This window comes from Perca fluviatilis, chromosome 11 (assembly GCF_010015445.1).
Source record: "Perca fluviatilis chromosome 11, GENO_Pfluv_1.0, whole genome shotgun sequence".
In the NCBI taxonomy this organism is placed as follows: Eukaryota; Metazoa; Chordata; class Actinopteri; order Perciformes; family Percidae; genus Perca; species Perca fluviatilis.
In genome coordinates, this window is record NC_053122.1 from 24747545 (window position 1) to 24770084 (window position 22540).

At 38.6% G+C, this 22540-nt stretch overlaps 1 protein-coding gene across 1 annotated transcript in view; it reads left to right on the plus strand.

The window, feature by feature from the left end:
• The first annotated feature begins 11620 nt into the window (after nucleotides 1-11620).
• Nucleotides 11621-22540, plus strand: part of eif2b3 (eukaryotic translation initiation factor 2B, subunit 3 gamma) — a 38084-nt gene continuing 27164 nt past the window's right edge. The window contains exons 1-4 of the mRNA XM_039816559.1: nucleotides 11621-11940; nucleotides 12793-12958; nucleotides 15575-15732; nucleotides 22371-22530. Coding sequence (XP_039672493.1) covers nucleotides 12811-12958; nucleotides 15575-15732; nucleotides 22371-22530 — 466 coding nt within the window. The 5' untranslated portion in view covers nucleotides 11621-11940; nucleotides 12793-12810. The remainder of the gene's footprint in view (nucleotides 11941-12792; nucleotides 12959-15574; nucleotides 15733-22370; nucleotides 22531-22540) is intronic.

Genomic DNA, 22540 nt, shown 5'->3' on the forward strand with positions numbered 1-22540 from the left:
GTATGTGTGTGTGTGTGTGTGTGTGTGTGTGTGTAAGAGAGTGACCACATTTGAAGACATGATTGATGACACCTCTCTGTTCAAAAAGGCTCCATATCAAGATGAGAGGAGAAACGACTACATTAGTGGTCAAGGCCAGGAAACTGCTGCCATTCACATAGCCACAAATGGTGATTTTGAATCCCCCACATGAATGAAGGTCTCATGCAGGCTAATATCCAATAGAGGCGGTAATATATTTTGGATCTCTATGATGTTGGCCAGAAGAGAAGAACAAGAACACAGTCAGACGAGTGCCAATTTCTTTTGATCATGTCAGTGATAAAATTCATCTTCGTGGCCATGAATGACCCAGTGTGATTTTATGGAGATAAGTACATAGACAGTAGACAACCTCATATCATTTATTTAAAATGACTTCACAGTTTTTGTTGCATTACAGTTTTTGTTATTCTTGATCCCTCCAAACGTCCCTGTCATTTTCAATTTAAAATAACTTACTATGATTATAATTATTGTAAGGGACCTCAGTGAAAACGGCCCTACAGTACAATCAAGTTTTGTCTTAATAAATGACTTCATCATTTACTTGCATACATGTGTGGAAATGCATGGGGTTGAGTGTCGGGTATTTTATAAAAACCTTAACTGTCATATACAGTATTATCATGTAGAACCAAATGTTAAACGTCCACACTGAAATCATATATCTTTTAATTTATATGGGATGTTGTGAGGGGTAACAAGGATAAGAAAAACATATTCTACACATAATAAGCATTATCTTCTTGTGAAGTATTAGATACATTCACCTCACAGGCCCTCTAAAAAACCTTGAGTTACTAATAAAACCATGGCCATAACCTGGGATAGGGGTCACAGGTAGATGTTCCTTTAAGGTTGGGAACCACTGTTGTAGGATATACAGTGTGTGTGAAATTTTGAAAACAGTAACTCAGTTGTGCCCTTGCATAAGTGGAAAATGTAGAGGGTGACAAGCAAACCCAACATCACTCTCACACCTGTCACTTCACCATGGACAGTACATCTGATAATTCCATGACTTTCATTTCTTTATTTACTTTTACCAAAATTGCCACTGTTCATCATGTCAATCTATTATACTCAATGCTATAACTATTATAGTCGTATTTCTGTATCTCTCTCTCTTTCTCTCTCTCTCTCTTTCTCTTTCTCTTTATCTTTCTCTTTCTCTTTCTCTTTCTCTTTCTCTTGACAAAAAAAAAAAAAAGGTTTTATAAAAATCCAAAAATCTTTCTCTTTCTCTTATTTTACTGTATTCTTTAAACACTGCTCCACCAAACTTCATCAACCTACTGCGGTACATATGTCACACTGTTACCAAACAACTTGGATCCAGTATTTCACCTTTTTTTCTTTTCTAATCACTTCTATCTCTTTTATCTTAAAAGTCAGCATGGGTGCTCCTCTCTCTCTCTCTCTCTCTCTCTCTCTCTCTCTCCTCTCTCTCTCTCTCTTTCTTTCTCACCCAACCGGTCGAGCCTGTTGCACCAAATGCTTGCTCTTGGGGGGAATTGTGGGTCTCTGTAAATTATAGAGTGTGGTCTAGACCTACTTTACCTGTAAAGTGTCCTGAGATAACTTCTGTTACGAGTTGACACTATAAAGAAAACTGAATTGAATTGAATTCAACTTTTAGAGACAGCACAAGCGTCTTGTCTTTTATGTGGTACAACATTTCCATTTAATTTTCTCCAGAGCAGAAAATAAAATTTGATGAGTAGCACTGGAAATAAGTGGCCCTGTGTACTACCTGTCCTTCTGCTCTCTGTATATGAGTGTCATTCCAAACAGCATCTGTGAATATTGCCATATGTGAACAAAGTGAACGCAGTGGGTGAACAAATGCCTCTAAAAGTGTCTTCACTGCTGTCCAGGGGCTGTGATTTATCTCCTCTCCGATGTGAGGCTGCACTACCTTCACTGAAATAAAATACTCTCAACATCTGGAGTGGAGCAGATGCATCTGTGTGTGTGTGTGTGTGTGTGTGTGTGTGTGTGTGTGTGTGTGTGTGTGTGTGTGTGTGTGTGTGTGTGTGTGTGTGTGTGTGCAAGCATATGCACGTCATTTTCTTAATGGTATCAGCCTCCTACTCAAAATATATTTCACAAGAAACAAGAAGTAATTCAGATGTTGTTCTTTCCTCCCTCTGTTTCTCACTGTCTTAAAAAGAATACTTCACCACCAAAATGATCATTTGTATATTAATTACTCACTTGCTTTGAATAATCGAAGAAAACTCCACGATGCCTCCACGATGAACGAAGAATCCAAAAACAGGGAACATTCTCGACGAATTGAAGTGATAGGGGGCCGCGTTTAACAACAGCAAAACTATATCATAACTATATGTGTGAACAATTCTTCATTTAATATTGTATGCTGCGTTTTCTTTTGCGGGGTGCAAATGTTCCACTAAAACAAGTTCCTTCCCAAAACCACTAGAATGTATGTGTGGTGTAGCCAGACCTTACTCCACAGCACTGTGGAGATAGGTCTGGTCAGTGGTGCTTGGAGTTAAATGTTAACGTTAGCATGCTAACATGCTCACAGTGATAATGCTTACATGTTGATGAAGAGCAGGTATAATGTTTACCATGTTCACTGTCTTAGTTTAGTGTGTTAGTATTCTAACATTTGCTATTTGCATATAAATGCCGTTAGTTATAAAAGGTATTTGGTTATTAACTAAAGTTTGGACCCGATGTCAGTGGATCGTTTGGGGACCATGAATATCTGTACAAAATGTCATGGCAAACCACCCAATAGTAATAAATTCGAGGTGAAAAAGGCGGACACTCACGTTCACAGTTCTGTATTGGCATCGGCAGTGAATGATGCTGAAAAACAACTAAAAACTCTTATGTAAGCCAAAGCATAGCACAGCATAAACATAACACACATACAAATGTATCATAATTTCAGTGTCCTCAACATTTTTGTGTGTGGTCATGTGTATGTGTGAATATGCCTGCATACGTATGTGTGTGTGTGTGTGTGTGTGTGTGTTGTTCTATTTACTCGTATAATGGTCTCTAAATGCATGTAGTTTATAGTCCCTGGCGTAATAGTTCTTTGGGGAAACAACACAGAGATTTGTAAAATGCTGGAAAGGCATTGTGTGCTATTTGTTACTGAATGTCTTTACTGTTATTAGGGCTGGGTGTTGTTTTTACAGCATGAGTCTGCTTTATATGCCAAAAAAAAGATGGCCAGTGTCAAATTCTTTTGGATTATACATGGTGTAGACATATTTAACATAATGTATTTCTTAAGTATATTTCAACATGTTAGATAATAATTGATGTGGAGAGCATCATTGAGCCATTGTGCTACACCGCAAAATCAGCAGTGTTTGTTATTGTAAGTTCTGACACTTTCAGATATTTAGCTCTGAACATCTGCAGTTCCATGACAACCAAGCAACCTTCACCTGCTGATGAAGACATTTGATGAGGTCAAAGGCTGCATAACAAGCGAGTAAGAGATTTTAACTTTTCAAGGTTAAAAATTAACTGTCAAACTCTGATTTCACTATGGTAATTGCATTTGTTCTAAGTGCCACTGCAATATTAACAATAGCAACTGGCTGTGTAGGCGTGTAATAAATATTAATATAAGCGCTGCGTGTTTGGGAAGGGGGATAGTAAGGGTCAACTTTACAGGGGGGTTGGCACAGGAGGTGGGGGTTGACGTGTGTGTGTGTGTGTGTGTGTGTGTGTGTGTGTGTGTGTGTGTGTGTGTGTGTGTGTGTGTGTGTGTGTGTGAGTGTGTGTGTCCATTAGTGGCCCATTCATCATTGCTGCAGCTGTACTGTATGTTTTAATGTTGTGAGTTAAAGTGCTGCAGCATATATTTGTCCAAATCTCATCACACTCATTTCATGGCAAATGTGAACAAGGGGAACTTATAATGGCCAACCAGTCAGACATTTGAGCCAATCCTCTACAAATTTGGCACACCGTCTTTTGACTCCCATAAAAGACACTAAAATACAGCTGCCGCAGGCCAACCAGTTTTGGGGCATGGCACATATGTAACAAAATACTAAAATGCTTATTGCTACTGTAAACATTTAACCTGTAGCAATTTGTTATCCTTTATCCTAAGAGCAAAGATTACACCAAAAATAAAAATAAAATGTTCCTTTAATATTGTTTTGCATACGACTAAGTTAGTCCTTTAGGAAATTGGCACTTTACAATATGTGCCAGCACTTCAAATATTTGTAATGCTTGCTCTCTTCTCTTTTTATGCAGAATTAAAGCAATCCATTTCACATATAGTGAACAGTAGCTTTTCAACCGCTAAGTTTATAATACAAATATCTTCTTTTTATAATTTATGGAAGCATATCACAGTAGCAAGTCTTTTTTGTTGTAGTTTTGTGTGTGTACATTTGTGTTTCTCACTATTCCGTGCCATCCCCACACTGACATTTTCTTCTTTGCTGAATCTTCTTTTTTACTCTCAAAATATTCATCACAACTTATTTTACTGTATTCTTTAAACACTGCTCCACCAAACTCCATCAACCTACTGCCGTACCTATGTCACACTGTTCCCAAACAACTTGGATCCAGTATTTCACCTTTTTTTCTTATCTAATCTCTTCTATCTCTTTTATCTTAAAAGTCAGGATGGGTGTTCGCCTCTGTCTCTCTCTCTCTCTCTCTCTCTCTCTCTCTCTCTCTCTCTCTCTCTCTCTCTCTCTCACACTCACTCACTCACTCACTCACTCACTCACTCACTCACTCACTCACACCTACACGAACATGTGAACATGCACACCGCGCACACACACACACACACACACACACACACACACACAAATGCGCACGCACACACATGCGAACACACACACACGCAGACACATACGCACACACATACGCACACACACACACGCACACACACACACACACACACACACACATATATATATACACACACACAGCTCACACGCCAGCAGACAAACACCTTAACCTCAAACCTCATGCTAGGTGCAGACAGGACCACACATACTGTCTCACATACAAAATGTTTGGAATGCCATAAACATTTATTTCGGTTGAAAAAAAGATTTTTTTTCCGTGTGTGTGTGTGTGTGTGTGTGCACTCTGTTATTGCTGAAAGACAAGGAAAGTTTAACTATACATGTAGGCCACCAGATAGAAAGAGATCAAACATGACCAAATATTTTGGGTGTGTTGTCTATAAAACGGGACAGGTTTATACATAAAAAGAGCTAAATCCATTGCTGAGTCATTGCTTACCCATGAACCATTTCAGAAGGAGAGAGAAGTGATTTTAAAAATCATCCTGAACTGGTGCATTTATTCCCTTTAGGACTTTGTGATTACAGAAGAGAAGTTGGGATTCTTTCTGAATGCATTAAGATGTTTAAATGCAGATCCTAACAGCCCTTAATTTGTTGTATTTTTCAATTATTACGTATTACGATGATGCCCTAATTGTTATTTAAATGTATCATGTTTTTGCACAAAATATCCTTGTGATCAAGTTGCAAGAAAATGTTTACCCATTCCAAATACATTTTTGTTGTGTTGTTTGTTCATACTTTCATTTAAACTAATCAAACTACTACCACTTCCTGTGTGCAGTAAGATTGATCTGATAAATCCACTGAACAAAAGCGCTAATTACAGTAACACAGAATAATATGAACTACTATTGTATCACATCATATTGTGAAAGACAGTAAAGCAGACTTGATATCCCAGGTCATTCCTGTAAGGTAATTCATTCGGAGGTCCGTGCACTGTCCGTGTGCTGAATTGTTCAGGGCCTTTATAATTCAATTTTTAATTTGAACATAACGCAAAGACATGTTTACCGTAACATGTATTATACCTAACTATTGATATATACAAAGACTGTCTCTATGTGTGTCTGTCTGGGGCCACATTCTTACTTACGCACTGTCCACTGACTGGGAGGTCCCTCAACCACACAGGGCAAACATACAGACACACACACACGCACACACTTACACACACACACACTGAAGACAGGGAAGCTGGTTGAAAAAGCTTGGTCAAACCTTGATGGGATTCCTTTCTCTGACTTACATATTTTCTTCCTTTCTTCCTTCTATCCTTCATCTTGTATTGTTCCTTATGTTCCTTATTCATTAAATTTGTCTTGCTCTACTATAAACTCTATATTACCCTTTTTGCAACACCTATATTTGGAGAAAGAAAAAGCACAAATATACCATTTTTAACACCACAAGCTTGACTCGGTTGAACAGGAGCTATTACTCGCTCCATTCAAAACACCTGTCCTCGAATATAAGATCACCCAGACGTTTTTCTTGACAAAAAGCATCAGATCACATTTGGGCCAATACGAAATAGACAGGTAACATAGAAATATATCTCAGTGAGACAGACTGAGATAAGACTGGCACCTAATGCAATTAACAGAGAGGAATTAAAAGACAACACACTTAGTTAGAAAGCCAGTTGGGCACACAGTTAGACAGATAAACAGCATACGGAGAATAGTGCCAGCACCTTAGGGCAGGGAGTTGCCCAACTTTTCCCACTCTGGCTAGTCAAAACCCAGCCCAAATATTTCCTGGTTCTGACACCAGCTTGGCTCTCAGATCCCTCCTGCATGTGGTGAGAAACAAGAGAAGAATTACTCGAACTGTGTTCAAGTGAAAAATAATGAATTTCAAGGTCTGGTGACGCAGACTGTTGAACTTTTGGAAGAAAAAGAATGCATTTATTTGGAAAACATTCAGCATATCACAGTTGTTTGGGTCGAAGACACTTAACAATTTGCAGCTGGTTTTAAGAGGTGACGGTGACCAAATCTATTCGGTTTTGGGTTATTATCTCCAAAAAGACCCTTATGACCCGTATCTTGTTGAAAACTTGCATAACAAAAGGCTGAGTCTTCGTAAACAATGAAGGAATGGCATTCACTGTAATTAAAAGCATGTACATGGTACCAGCCAATCAGCTGACTACTTATGGTAATCAGTGAAAGAAAAAAAATAATGAATGTCTGAATCTCTTTTACAGAACAAAAATATCTGCAGCATTGTTAAGCAGCAGTGCAGTGAGACATCTTTATCTGTGGCTTGTGTGTGTTTGTGTTAATCTCTGACATTGGGTGAACAAGCCTGTTTTGGTTTCCACGGCAGCGGTGAGGGTCCCACAGTGCACTGGCCCTGGAAGTGGCGCAAACACAAACCACAGTATATCTGTGTGTGTGTGTGTGTGTGTGTGTGTGTGTGTGTGTGTGTGTGTGTGTGCATGCTTATGTGTGAGACCACATTTGAATGTGCTGCATTGCCCATCTCTAAACTTGGAGGGAGGCTTCACACACATACATGCCCATGCATGCACGCTCACACACACACACACACACACACACACACACACACACACACACACACACACACACACACACACACACACACACACACACATACACACACTCTTGTCTTGGCTGTGCTCTCTCCCTGGGTGGTCTGTGCTGCAAATGTTTATGATCTAAACCAAGCTAATCCAACTGGCTTGTTACAGTGATTTGAGAATGATTTACAAGACGCAGCAACAGGGCCAAGGAGGGAGGAGGAAATCTTCGGGCTCCATTTCAAGTCACTCTGTGACTATTCCTGCACACGTGTCTCTGTGTCTGCTCTCATGCCTATCTCCATCTGTTTCTGTCCCAGAGCTGGGGTGTGTTGGCTTATTTTTTCATTTGCCCCCCCCCCCCCTCTCATCGCTTAGATGGATGTCTTTATTTGACAAATTAGCAGGGCTTTGATGATATGCAAAACATAAGGGATCAGTGAATTTTCAATTGCCTGTGAAGGCTCTTACCCTCATTCTCAGCTTTTTATTCTCCTTTTCTAATTTCCCACAGAAAGAGGAGAAAGGACAATCCTGATAACGATCTGTCTCTGTGTTTCACACGCACTTATTTTTTTATGATGAACATGCCATATGCAGAACAAGATGATGCAATAGCATTGTCTTTCCATGGAAAAAAGGATATGACTATACTGTAGCAGCATTCGCGGGCATGGCCTCTTCTTTTCATGTGTGCTGGGACAAAAGACACTATCATCCACCTTTTGTATCTTTCATGTTTGCCTCTTGTCATGTGAGCTTTCAGTGACACCAGTAAACTGCAGCCCAGTTCTCCAGTTTAGTTATGTGGAATGTCTTGCACCCATCAGCGCTCTGTGGTAAACCAGTCAAGCAGTAACCTCTGTAAGTCTCAGTGGTTTGGGTTGACTTTTATTGGAGCCCCGCTTTTTTTTTTTTGCAAGATCCCCCTTTTAATGAGAAGGAGGCACCTGCACACTGACACCTTATAAACTGAGAAGAAACAGGAAAACATAAAGGACCTTTTGTAGCTTGTAATATTTGCCAGGCAAATGATTTCATCTGGTTTTTGGTTATAAGTGTACATTTTTCACAAATGCTGTTTAAAGTGCTATCAGTAGTAACTTTTTACAGTACATTGGGAGTTGACTTTTCCTCAGTATCTCATGATAAGGTAAACAGCTTCATCATTTTTCATTAGATGACTTGATTTACGTTTTACAGTAATTTAGTGTGTTTATTAATCCTACCTGAGTCAAGTCTATAGCTTGTGACAAAAGGCTCCACAGTCACTACAAATCACACATGAATAAATAAGTTAATACATTTCTTTTTGGAAAGGATATCAATCCAAAGTACCCAAACAATGTCACAGAGTGTGCAAAACAATTCGTTTTTTCTTTTTTTTTTTAGAGATGTTTGATGTTTCAAACAAAAAGCAAGAAATGGAATCTACTGATTTAACAAATAAAGGTCAATTTACTAGACAGCAAGTCTAAGAAAGTAATGAGGTTATCTCAGCTTGGGCTTAGATAGCTTTTTTTTTAACAGAAAACCTTCATTACAACCTGGAAATGTGGGTTTTGAAACATTTAAATAATTGGGTATTTACCAGGCAGGAAGCGTTTAATGAAACACTGCTATTGGTCACATTGTGGGAGTTTGATTTTGACCATTCTTTTAATTCCCCAACTTATAATTATTTGTTATGGAAAATGCAACACTACACAACACTGCTGGACTACCTATTTAAATGTAACACCAGCACTTTTAATTGAAGTTTGCTTAATCATGCAAACATTAATGCTTGGTGTGGTATTTGCAAACTAACTCCACTATCTGTCTGGTCCTCCCCCTCCTCCTTTGGTGTATGTTGTTATATAGACGACAGTCTGTGATTTGCTGCTGAAAAGTGGATTTATCACTATCTCGGTGCTAATGGCACTGACTTTACACCCCCATTTTGACATAATGAGCCATACGTTCCCTGAATGTTTCACTCCTAAAGGAACTCAAGCTGATATGACTGAACTCTTACTACAAGGTAACATCATCAGCTGTTGGAAGGAAATGTGAAGCCTCCCCGCTGTTTGTGACATCTTAGAAAACCACTCTCTCTTTGTCTGTATCTCTGTGTCATGTCTGTTTTTTCCCCCCTTCTTTCTTTTCTCTACCCTTCGTTCACTCCTCTCCCAGCTGTTTCCTTTCTCCGACTCCTTTCTCCTCATTACTTAAGGACCCCTTTTCCAGGAACCTGTCTTTTTAACCGATTTTTACTTCCTCTCTCATCTTCCTCCAACATTTCAACCCGCCAGGCTTGCTTCTTTCATTATTATCTTATTTCATTATTCTGGCATTCAGGCAACAACAGACAGACAAGCTTGTTTGTCTCCTCCTCTCTTTTTTCTGTCTCCTTCTTCAGTCATTTCTCTCGCTCTTCTGGTTGCGCGCAAGCAGCAATGAGCAGTCAAGCTCATCTCCTGGCCAGAGCAAACAAAACCAAAGCCACATTCCCCGAGCTCAATTTGCTGTTACGTCTCAGCTCTGTGAATTGGGAGTTTTCAAGCTTGAAGTCTGGAGGAGTAGCTGGGTGGCTTCTGGCTGCTAATCGGCTCACACCATTTTGTGAGTGTGTGTGTGTGTGTGTGTGTGTGTGTGTGTGTGTGTGTGTGTGTGTGTGTGTGTGTGTGTGTGTGTGTGTGTGTGTGTGTGTGTGTGTGTGTGTGTGTGTGTGAACCCAAGAAATTACTTCTACTATGGTCAACAGGAAAAAAAGCCTGTGTAGTCTTTATTTCTTCCATAGTAGTCATAAGAACTGAAAACAAATTGACATATAAAATGAATGTGAAAATGTAAAAACATCATCAATAACAACAACGCATTGAACTCTTTCATAACTCCATTTAGAGTCTGATGTCACATTGTCTATTATTACTAGGGTTACTTTGGGTGGGTGATAGTGTACATTGATGATGAGTCTTCTACACAACTGGTGTTGGGTAATGGTGATGATGTTTTTAACTATTAATGATGGGGTTGGATAGTGATGGCTGGTTGTCGATAATACATATGTGATGCTACATTGTATTTTATGTAATATTATGGTTTTTAGCATTTATAGCATCAATAAACAGTTTGTTTTGTATCTTTATTATGATTTTGTATCCTTTGTTCATGTATGTTGTTTGAAACATCAACTAATGATAATAATAACCATCATCTCCATAATCGTCTTGGTCATTAGGGTTACATTTATGAGATTCCTTTAATGTGTTAGTGATTCTTGAGTCAATATAAGACAAATATTAACACTATTTCATCAGCATTTTTCTGGCTTATGTGTGTGTGTATATATATATATATATATATATATATATATATATATATATATATATATATATATATATATATACCTATAACCTCATGTCAGTGATTATTAAAACTGAGTTGTTAAGGCAAGAAACTATTTTTACTATTCATTTATTTATTTACGTTTGCTCTGATAGAATAAACTGATATTAGAGAATACTCCATCATCTACAAATAACCCTTGTGGTAGTACATCTTGTTGTTGTTTAATGTTCTGTTTCTGTGTTATATCTGCATTGTAGGCATTAGTGGAAAGTGACTAAGCACATTTACTCACACAATTTTGAGGTACTGAGTATTTCTATTAGGGTGTTGTCAGGGGCACATACTACTCTTTTTACTCTACTACATGTATTTAACAGTTATAGTTATAGTTTCAGATTAAGATTTTACCTACAAAACGTATGGACTTGTTGTAGCCTACCAGTTTATAAAATATGATACATTAGATTAAACTAAGAATACGCTCCATCTCGACCAACTACAAAATTGAAGTAGTGCTTATTTACACATGATTAATAATGATCCAATAATATAACACTGACAGAGGCTATTCTGCTTAATGAGTACTTTTACTTTTGCTACTTTAAGTATTTTATTGCAACTAGTTTTACTTAGGTAAAATATTGAATGCAGGAATTTTACTTGTAATGGATTTTAAAGTGTGCTATTGCTACTTTTAGTTAAGTAGCCTACATAATTTGAAAGCTTCTTCCGCCACTGGGTAAAAGACACATGTTCAACAAATAAAGTTGTAGCCTATTGTATTGTAAACATAATCAGTATGTCCTACTACACCCTCCGCTCTTCTCCTCTCCGTAGGAACCACTTTACGGAGGAAGTAGTTTCCTACACGGACGCATTTCACTGAAAGCACCCTGGTGTCATCATACTATGCTAGCCGTTAGGTTTTAAAACGTAACCGTTTTCAAAATATTAAACGAGTAATTTATTTTTTTCACAGACACTTATCCGAGTGGGTGTTTGCTTTTCAAAAAACGTGTCTAGCTGCTCGTGAGCTGTCTTTGAAGCAGCGGTATCGTTTGCTGCTCTGTGATTATCGTTAGCTAAGTGCTAACAACAGTGACAGCAACTAACTTTACATGCGTCTACCGTTGCTGTCATTTCAAGTGGCAGCGGATCAACAGGGACCAGTGACAGGTACATTTAGACTCATTTTCAAAACATTGAGCGATTCAGCATGACAATTTCTCCTCCTTCTTAATGCCATGTTGTAGATTCCGTTGGCAGTGTGCCTTGACCATATTTTGCCAGTGCACGGCTTACGTTAGTTGTATCAGATACGTGTAAACCCTGGTTGTTGCTGTCTAATTTGGACATAAGAAATGTAGAAAGAAATGCTGGTTGCCTCATGATTTATGTGCCATATTATGCAAAAATGACCATGCCTGCACAGTACATTTGGTTTCACTTTGTTAGCTAGTGCTGTACTGCAGTACTGTATTACAATGTGGTGAAATGACAACGTGCTGTGTTGAAAACGGACACGTGCTTGTTTCAAATGTGTGAAACAAGCACAAACACACACACACACACACACACACACACAGAGTGTACCTTGTTTTTATTTGGATCATCCATGTGGTAGAGAAGAAAGAAAACATTTCACCTTCTTGAGTGTGGAATAGTCATTTAGCTTTAGTGTTGAGTCAGTCATCAAAAACGAGTTATTCAATTCATTAACAACAGGTGTATCAAGTGTCTCTACCTTTGGTAAGATAGTTAATCACCTCCACAGCGCTTAGGAGGAAGGTCTGGCAAAGTGAGACTAAGCCTCAGAGTTGCCTCAGCAAAAGGCCATATAAAGCATCAACTGAACTAAAAGCATACACACATTCACAAACTATATACAAAGTATGCAACATTATGTTTCTATACAACACCTATCCACATAGAAGCGTCTACATACAAATAAAAAAGATTTTAATCTGAGTTGTGGTACATTTTCAGTTTATATGAATCTTTTAATCTACGTTTGTCCCTCCCTCTTAGCCTTCACCAGCAGACATCATGGAGCTCCAGGCGGTGTTGATGGCGGCTGGTGGGGGTTCTCGTATGACTGATCTGACATACAACACCCCCAAACCAATGCTGCCTGTCGGCAACAAGCCCCTCATGTGGTACCCGCTTAACTTGCTGGAGAGGGTGGGCTTTGAAGGTGAGAGCTCAAAGTACTTCTCACTTCTACTACAACAACAACTAGGCCTACATCTAATACCCATATTACTGCTACACCTGCCTCAATTACTGCTACCACTACTACAGAATACTATTATTATTCATGTTTTCTGCATATCTAAGGATACTGTCTTAAAAATGTCACTAGGCAAAAAATACTACTCAGAAATGATGCTGCCTAATTAGTCCTCTTCTCAGGAGTGTGTGGCCGTGTAGAGTCTGTGCTTGATTGACACCCCCCTCACTCTCCTTTTTAAAAACATTATTAATGTTCTCTAAAATGTGAACATAGCACAGCTGCTGTCAGACTGACAGCTTCATTTGTAAGTGCGTCCAGAGAGACGCTCGAGAAACAGCCGCTTAACTTCATTATTATTATTATTATTAGTTCAGAAGCTAAAGTTTAGTTCTGTTTCCTCTGTCAAGTTTCTAACTACAGTGTTTAGTTTAGCTGCTTTAATATCCCACGATATTAGCTGCAATGACATTACTGCCTGTATGGAAACATTTACAAAGCCGCCTCTCCAATTAAAGTAAATCATTAAAACAGACACTCATACATTAATACAATAAATAATATTAAAAGCAACTGAGCCTACAGGGGTAGAGAGGTAGTAAAGCGTTCACTCGGGTGGGTGGAGCGTGGATGATTTTAAGACTACGCACGGATTTGGAGGAAGAGCTGATCCATGCATCACTAATAGTGTGTTTGTGATCTACTCTATATATTTGCATAGTTCTTTTTATACAAACCTTTGCTGTGCTTTACTCTAAAATAGCCTATAAAGGCTATGCCTGTTGCCTGTTGCCTCGACTCCTTTCTCCTCGCGTCTCTTCCGCGACTCCTCGGTTTGACTCTCCTGTGGGTGGGACTAAGACTGGGAATTGGGAAAGGCCTAACGAGTATAACTGTCTTTCTTTTCTAACATTGTATTTTATAGGTACAATTACTGGTTTTAAAAGCCAAGTAAAAGTAAAAAAAAAATGGTGTCTCTTTATTTATTAGTAATGTTACTGAGATACTTAAAACGGATCTTGTTGTAATTTATCATTTCCCTATGATATAACACTGTAGTGTTTTTATCATAATTACCAAGAAATTCAAATCAACTGTGATTGAAAAATAAATATAAATTACAGTTGACATTTATTGTGGCTAAAGTCACAGAGCAACAGAGGAACTACAAACTGTAGTTCTACGTTATCTAATCTATTGTGATGGATAAATTGCAAAATTCAATGTTGCAGGTAGATAAGATTTCCTCTACTTGCCTGTGCAAGTTTAAAACACAAGCAGTTGTATGTCAGCTTCTGATGTTATACTGAGAGAGAAACAAAATATTGACTCTAATAGTTGGGAATTAAAATCAGTTAAGTTTATCACTGGTAGTCGAAATATACTGAAATAAAAAAGAAACAGTTAGTTTAAAAATGTGGTACACTTTCTTTGAAGCTGTTACATTTTTGATTACAAGACCAAATTGTAATTCTTTATTCCATTCCTGGTCAGTGGTAGCTATGATGTTTGGTTACATTTTCACTTTGCCCCCGGCCCAGCAACATTGCTTCTTTCACCTAAAACAAGTTTACAACTGTGCTGCTTTTCTAGTCTTACTTTCACCAGCTTGCCATCACATCATCAGCCATTGTCAGGTCAGGTGTGCATTTCCTGTCTAGATTTACAGTCCAGATTTTTGCCTCTTGTGCTGCAGCATGCAGTAGGTCCAGAAACTATGGGCTTATAAAGGGTTTTCTTGCAGTATGCTGTTCTTGCCAGTAAACAGGGCCGTTTGTTATAAAAGCCTGTAGGTCCTCACTAGCCTAAATAAAACTAGCTTTCTATACATAATCATCCTGTGTGGCCAATGGTTTACTGTGTGCAGCCAGCTAGCCAAAGCCCTGTAATTTGGTTTTACTAGGCTGCCATAGAACAAATGCCCGGTAGAAAACATTTTATGCAGACAAGGCTAATTAAGCCACATGGACTCTGCACTGTTCTAGATTCATGAAGTGGTCTGTTAATGTTATTACCAACTTTCTAAAAAAAAATGAAAAGGGGGAGCAGTGGTCCTAGCCTGCTTTAAAGTTAAGGATGTATCATAGTCAAATAGACATCTTATGTGGTTTTCCTGGTCATCTTTGTAATGATTAAGGTATTGTTCTTAGCTCTATGTGAGCAATATTTCACATTTAGGTAAATGTAATTCAGTCATGGATCAGAGAGAAAGACCTTTATTTTTACAATTCTTTTTTCCTGTGAAAATGCAGGTCTATGGAAGTTCTTTTAAGAAATATCATACCATCATAAAAAGTTTTAGGAGTTCTTTGTTTTTAGGAGCTAAATGTAGTTTACATAAGGTTTTAGTGAGCTATGTGATGTGTTTTATTGCTTTCTGAAGATGAAGACATTTTTTTATGTATTTCAGTGAAGAAAATGATGATTTTAGAAGAAATGATGCATAGCTTATTAGCAAGAAAGGAACACTTAACTTAAAAGAAACACATGGAGCACTGCAGCTATGAGTTATCCTGACATTTTGCAGCGGTCTGCTGCATATGATGCCTGACACTTATTTGCTGTGAACGGTCTTTCCAGAGGTGATAGTGATCACCACCAAAGAGGTCCAGAAGATGATGGTAGCAGACCCTAAAATGAAGATAGACGTGAAGATGAAACTGGATGTGGTTTGCATCCAGGAAGATGGAGACATGGGCACTGCAGACGCTCTCAGACACATCCAGCAGAAGATCAAGGTGTGTGTATTTTTGTGTATGTAGACATGGGTGGATTGACCATTAATTGCTTTGGGGTATAGCCAAGGTCATGGCAGCCAAATTGAATTCTCTCCAACAGAATAGTCGTTCAATGTTTATTTCCCCCCGGATGTTCCAGATCTGCAGTGTACATTTTGAATATTACATTTAACTTATTACTTCTACATTTAGCAATAATTTGAGCAAATTACAAAAGGCAAGTTATGCAAACTATGGTATGTTGTTTTCACTTTAAATGGCAAAAAGCAGCATTCAAAAATGAGTTCAATTTCCCAATGGCCCACTGATACACAAGATATTCTTATTGCTTCAATATAAATAGAGTAATATTTTATCAATCTGTATTATTTGATAAACTAAATTGGACAGGGATATACTATAGCAAACAGAAAACAATCTGTTGTGAGTTAATGAAAAGAAGGCCAGTTCCTCAAAAGACTGAAGTGTTCCAGTGTTGTTAATTGATTATTGTTGACTCATTACAACCTTAGTTTGAGCAAGATAACATGGTTAGGTTGTTTATAATGAACTACAACTGAACAGGTTTTATTATGTGGTGGAAGGGGAGAGTCCAACAATCATTATACACTCGCCCATACCAAATGTTTTGTAAGCCAGTGTTTTGTAATGAGAGAGATTTTTTTCTTGTGTAATGTGAACCCTTAGAAAAATTGAGAGAGAGGTCGGAGGTAGAGAAGCAAAATGACAAAGATTGAGGGGGAGGTTTAGGTGGGCGTTGTGTGTACTGCTGGGTGACCACTGAGCCGTGCCTTTCCCTCCCCCAAATGGTCAAGGCTGCTGAAGTGCCTCATTTCACCTTTTTAAAATACACACACAAACACGCACAGGCGCACGCATTTACGCATGCTGACATGGCATCCATGACCCCCAACCCCAATTTCCAGACACCCCTCTGTATCCTGCCTGATGATCCCTCCATCCGATTCTCTCTAAACAGATGAGGTCATGGTTAAGACTCAAACTCCCTGTGCTGCCAGTTTACCCAGTGCACCATTTATTTTCATCCTGTAGTCATGCACATCTGTGCAACATTTGTGTTTAGGTATGTTTGGCTATATGTCGTCCCTCGGTATATGCCATGGTTCTGACTGACCTCCTGAGACCATGCAGACATGTTTGTATGAGGTTTTGTGTAGTTTAAAACAGTTGATGTATTTCTAAAGCAATTGCTCTTGTTTATTGTTTGACCATCACTGATCGCTTAGGGTTGGCAACATGGCTTAGTAATGTTGAGTTTATAGACATCTGTACTTTATAGTATAATTACTGCTTCCTGTTTGGTTTCTCTACACTTTCCAGGGTTGAGGGGGGGGAAGTATTGATTTACCTAAGGATCATAGTTATTATCCTCTATCTCTAATACCCCCAAACAATAGTGTATGTTAAAAATGCCATATTACATAACACACAATGTGTACTAGTGATGCTATGGAGAGAAAAAAAATTCAACCTGTCCAGTCTTTAATGAAGTCAAGCTTTTGGATGTTTAAAAAAAAAAAAAAAAAAAAGATAAATTGGGGAATGAGTTTGACATGACTCATTCAATATGCAAGCTTTTAGGGATATTTTCTTACTTAGTGCAATGTGCACTAAAATAGTAGGCATTAACTATACCGTAGTATGAAACATAAGCTAAATAATGTTGATCAATGTCTGAAACATTGAAAATAAAGCAGAGAATAGCATGTGGTGAAATGTAAACACCACATTTCACCACATGCTATTCTCTGCTTTCTTGTCAATTTTTTTTATTAAATAAGTTAAGGTAACTGCAGGCATTTGCCATTTTACTGGCAGTTCTCTGCAGTAACATTACCAAAAAACATTTTGAATTTTGGCTTAAAGATTGATTATGAATTTTATTGTGATCCCAAAAATAAAATAAAAAATGATTCATAACAGTCCCAAGAATTCCCACTCCCAACAGTCTCAGTTGAAAAAAACTGAAATGTGCTCCCACATACCTTTTTTCTATTTAAAGTGTACCACATCAAACATACATTTGAAGACATAAGTGTCTTGCCACGGCAGCTCATTACATTCTTCACAGCAAAATCGGTCGGCTTTGCTTTAGAGAACGGGTTTATCAGACTTAAATTGCCAAATTTGTTGTGACAAGTGGGTTTAATGTTTTTCCTTTGGCATTTGAATAAGTCTGTACAGATTCTTATTTTTGTCTTTGCTCAAGAGTTTTTTGATAGATGGATAGTAAACACACACACACACACACACACACACACACACACGCACACCCTACACAGGACTAGCTCCAGCATGCTCCCATTGAGAATAGTCGAGTCCCTAATCCTTTGAGCAGCCAGCTAGATTAGAGGCATTGAGTTACACACACTCACACACTGGAGGGTGATGAGTGAAGAACTGTAACCATTGCCTGCCAAATCCTTGCACAGAGATCACTCAAACTGTCAAACTGATGCATGAGTACAGTATAGACACACACACACACTCACTCACTCATCTCTTTACACAAACACCCTCCCATGAGGGGATTTGGTGTAACCTATCTAACAAAATACTTACAGGAATCAGTGTACACTGTGGGTGAGCAGAGTAGGTCATTCCTCTTGATTATTGAAAAGAGAGATTACAAGCAGCATATTTTATTTTGTTCACTCTTCAAACAGCGAAGTTACACAAAAGTGGAGGGATGTTCCTGATTATTACTTAGGTCTTTCACAATAAGCCAAACTAGTGAAAGGAGTACTTTACAGCCACTTTTTGCTTTGTATGCTTAAAGCCTCTTTGACATTTGTATTATCATTCAGGCTTAATCATCTGGCAGAATGAGTGTTTGCAGGCTAAAAGAAAAATGTATACATTGCTGTTGCTCATTCAAAGGTTCACCTTTGGTCTTCATCTGTTAGTCAGCTTGTAAGACTCAAGACAAAAGGTGAAGAGAGAAGGAGCTGAGGCTTTTCATTTGAGCGGGACACCTTGCTCTTCACCTCCAACCCTATATACCCATTTCTTACTCACTGTAGCACACAATAGTTCAAATAATCTAAAGAATGTAATTTTAAGCCAAGTTTTGGGTACAGTTCATGGTAAAAGTGTCCCGCGGGATCAGATGGTGTTGGAAATGCACTAGTTTGGTATTTGCTACGGACATGAAAAATAGAGAAATATGAGAACATAGTATACATTGTATGGGCGCCATCTTGAAACAAGGTATTCAGTTCTCATGATACATCCATGAGTACATCCTGGAAAGACACATTCACTCTCATACGCAATACGAGAATTGAGAGTTTTTCAAAATGTTCAGACTCTCATAAGATATATGGCCAGTTAATTTGTATAGTCTTGTTCTCTACAGTTCAAAATATTATATATATTATATTATACTTTGATTTGAACATTTTTCAATTTAGTATAAGTAATGTTTTGTCCACACTTAAAAACCTTTTAGTGACAGAGGAGTGACCGTGTAGACATTATTTGATGATGATAAAAAGGCCTTCTTAATGCAAGCTCAAAAACGACAGGACACAATCACCATACATACAAAGTTTCCAAGTTCTAATAAAGTGGGTTGAGATTGTGTAACCAGTAGTTTTGGACCCCTGGGACAAGAGAGTGTGTGTGTGTGTGTGTGTGTGTGTGTGTGTGTGTGTGTGTGTGTGTGTGTGTGTGTGTGTGTGTGTGTGTGTGTGTGTGTGTGTGTGTGTGTGTGTGTGTGTGTGTGTGTGTGTGTGTGTGTGTGTGTGTGTGTGTGTGTGTGTGCGCATCAGTGTGTGTGGTCCTGACCTGTCCAGTGATCCTGGCGGTTGAAAGGCCAAAGTGTCTCTGCCTCTCCAGCTGACTCCACTCTGCTGTCGCCTGAGTGTGTGTGCCTGTGTGTGGGGATTGTGCAGGCGCATGTTTTTGTGTGTGAGCGTATGTGTGCGTGCATACTTTAGTGCTCTCTGTGTGTGTGTGTGTGTGTGTGTGTGTGTGTGTGTGTGTGTGTGTGTGTGTGTGTGTGTGTGTGTGTTAGAGGGAGGAGAGAGTTGAAAGGTCTGTGAGTTTCAGTGTCAGTAGATCTCCTGCAGACACCTCCAGCTTTGCCGTGGCAGCTTCCTGTCGCCAGGTCCAGACCAGGTTATGCTGGGAGTTACATCTAGGTCCTGGCCCTCTACTAACACACACACACACACACACACAGAACTCTACTCAGCTCGTCAACATTCAACCACAGTGCTCGTTACTTACAAAATCAAGTGAATTTCTTAATCCATTTTAGTTTCCACAACCCTTAATCCATCAACTGGCAATTGCAGTGTGAAAGCAGTTTGAAGTGTGCTACAGGTTAACTTCTGCTTCCTCTCCACTTTCATTGTGAGCAATTAAGAATGTAGAAGACAGAAAAAGATGTGTACTGCTGCAGTTTTTTTTCTTCTCCTATATTGTTCATCAGGCTAAAGAGTTAAGGTCATGGTTGTGTTTTCTAAAATATCTTAAGATGCATCCTTTTACATACACTATGCACTACAACTATATGTCGATGTGTTTCAGTGAATGTAGTACATGTCGTTTTGCCAGTATTTTGTTGATTGTATTGCCTCCCATCATCCCTTTTCTCTTCAGTCTTTCCTCTATCCCTCCATCCATCTTTGCATTTTTTCTATACTTCTAATGTTCCTATCTTTTTCTTTCTTTGTTGAGTGGTTGTTGTTTTTGTTTCTCATGGGTTTTTCTTCTTTATATAAAGCTGCCCCCCTCCTCTCTCACTCTTTCTTTTCCTTTTTCTTTCCGTCAGACAGAGTAAAGATGTCTCTGTCATTAAGGCGGATGGTGCTAATGGTGGGATTAGTTCTTATGCTGACAGCCTTCATCACTGGACAGACAGATGGATACCGCACACAGACACACAAATGCGGTTGCACACACATGCAAACACAGATGCAGATATGTTGCGTCCATGGAGGCCAGTTAATAAGATTGATGTCTGTTTTGTGCTCACTGTTTGTGGTAGAGCAAGTGATATGTCTATGGAATTCACAAGCTGTGTATTGATTTACAGTTTTAAAAAACATTGATTGGTTTAGATATTATTACATAGCTGGAATGCTGAAAATAGTTTGCATTATGATGGAATAATAATCTCTGGAGAGTGATGGAGGGTTTCCAAAACTCAAATGATTTTGTCATTTGAGTTTTGGAAATCAAGATTCAAGATCCTTGTTTCCTTTGTGTCATAGAGCAGTGCTGTTTTTGGATCAGTTCATAGGAAGGTGCTTAAAGCCAGCCAGCCTGGTTAGTTGTACTGGGTAAAAGAGGGAGGTAGGAAGTTATTTATGTAATATTGTGTCAGTCTCTGCCAGGAGAATGATAGAAAAATGAGCCAGGCCCGGATACAAACATATTTTGATATTTGCACAGTTAGAAGTGGCCTTGATTTATTTTGCCCACTTATTTTTGCCAGAGATATGAGCGCCGACAGGCTCAAAAGTAAACGTGTCATATATGTCATCTGTCAAGCACTTAAACGGTCCTTAAAACAAAAAATGGGAAAAATACAACTAGTACAAAAGAGTTGAACAAAATTTTAAATGCATTTAGCAAACAGCAGAAAAGCTAGCTAGTGTTTGGTCTTCCTATAAGGCGGTTTTCTGTTGTTGGGAACTTAATTTATCTGTAACTATATTATTGTGAACATTGATAGATAAATCTTACTGAATGTCACAACATTTCATTTTCCGTCATTTCTTTGAATTCATTGCTATGATATTACTGTACATATAGCAATATTTATTCAGCTGAAAAGATGAAAAGGCAACTTGTATTCAAACCTTTTATAATAGCCTGAAGGCTATTATAAAAGGTTTGAATATGAGTATGAAAGTGTCATTTAGGCCATAAAATGCAACACACAAAAGAATTGGATCAGCTGAGGAGAAAACGGACACATTCTTAAACCATGAAACAAAGCAGGATTTATTACTTACTGTTTTCAGAGTTTAAGTCATTTTAACTGTGTTTGTGGGTTTTGCCTGTATACAAACAATGCTAAACTTGGAATAGCTCACTTTTGACCAAACTGTTATTTATTCATTCTCTCTCTCTTTGTCTATATGTATGTCTCACAATCCTGGTCAGTAAGCCAATTTCTGTTGTGAATATTGAAAATAACACAGTCTAAGCCCATGTTCTGAGGTGTTTATGTGGAGCATTGTCGCCACATATATTTTTGTGTAGTCTACGTGCATGCCAAGGTGACTGTCGTGAGTGAGCAAACCTCCCTTTATAAACATCACTCGCCCTTCAAACTATATTTCAGACATTTCTGTGTGTGTGTGTGTGTGTGTGTGTGTGTGTGTGTGTGTGTGTGTGTGTGTGTGTGTGTGTGTGTGTGTGTGTGTGTGTGTGTGTGTGTGTGTGTGTGTGTGTGTGTGTGTGTGTGCGCACGCGCGCTCAGGGGTGACATAGGAAATGTTTTTAAAATCACAACAGGTGGAAAACAAAATAGAAACCTCTATTTGAAAGCCTGAATGATCCAATATATTTTGGTAATTTTGTCATATCTTACTGTTAGACATTAACATAAATGGCTGGTCTCCCTTTGCTCTCTTTTTCTTTCCAACCTCCTTCTTCAGACGGACGTCCTGGTGGTGAGCTGTGACCTGATAACAGATGTGGCGCTTCACGAGGTGGTTGATCTTTTCAGAGCCCACAATGCAACACTGGCCATGCTAATGAGCAATGCCCATGAATTCACAGAGACAGTCCCAGGCCAGAAGGGCAAGAAAAAGACAGGTAACAGGAC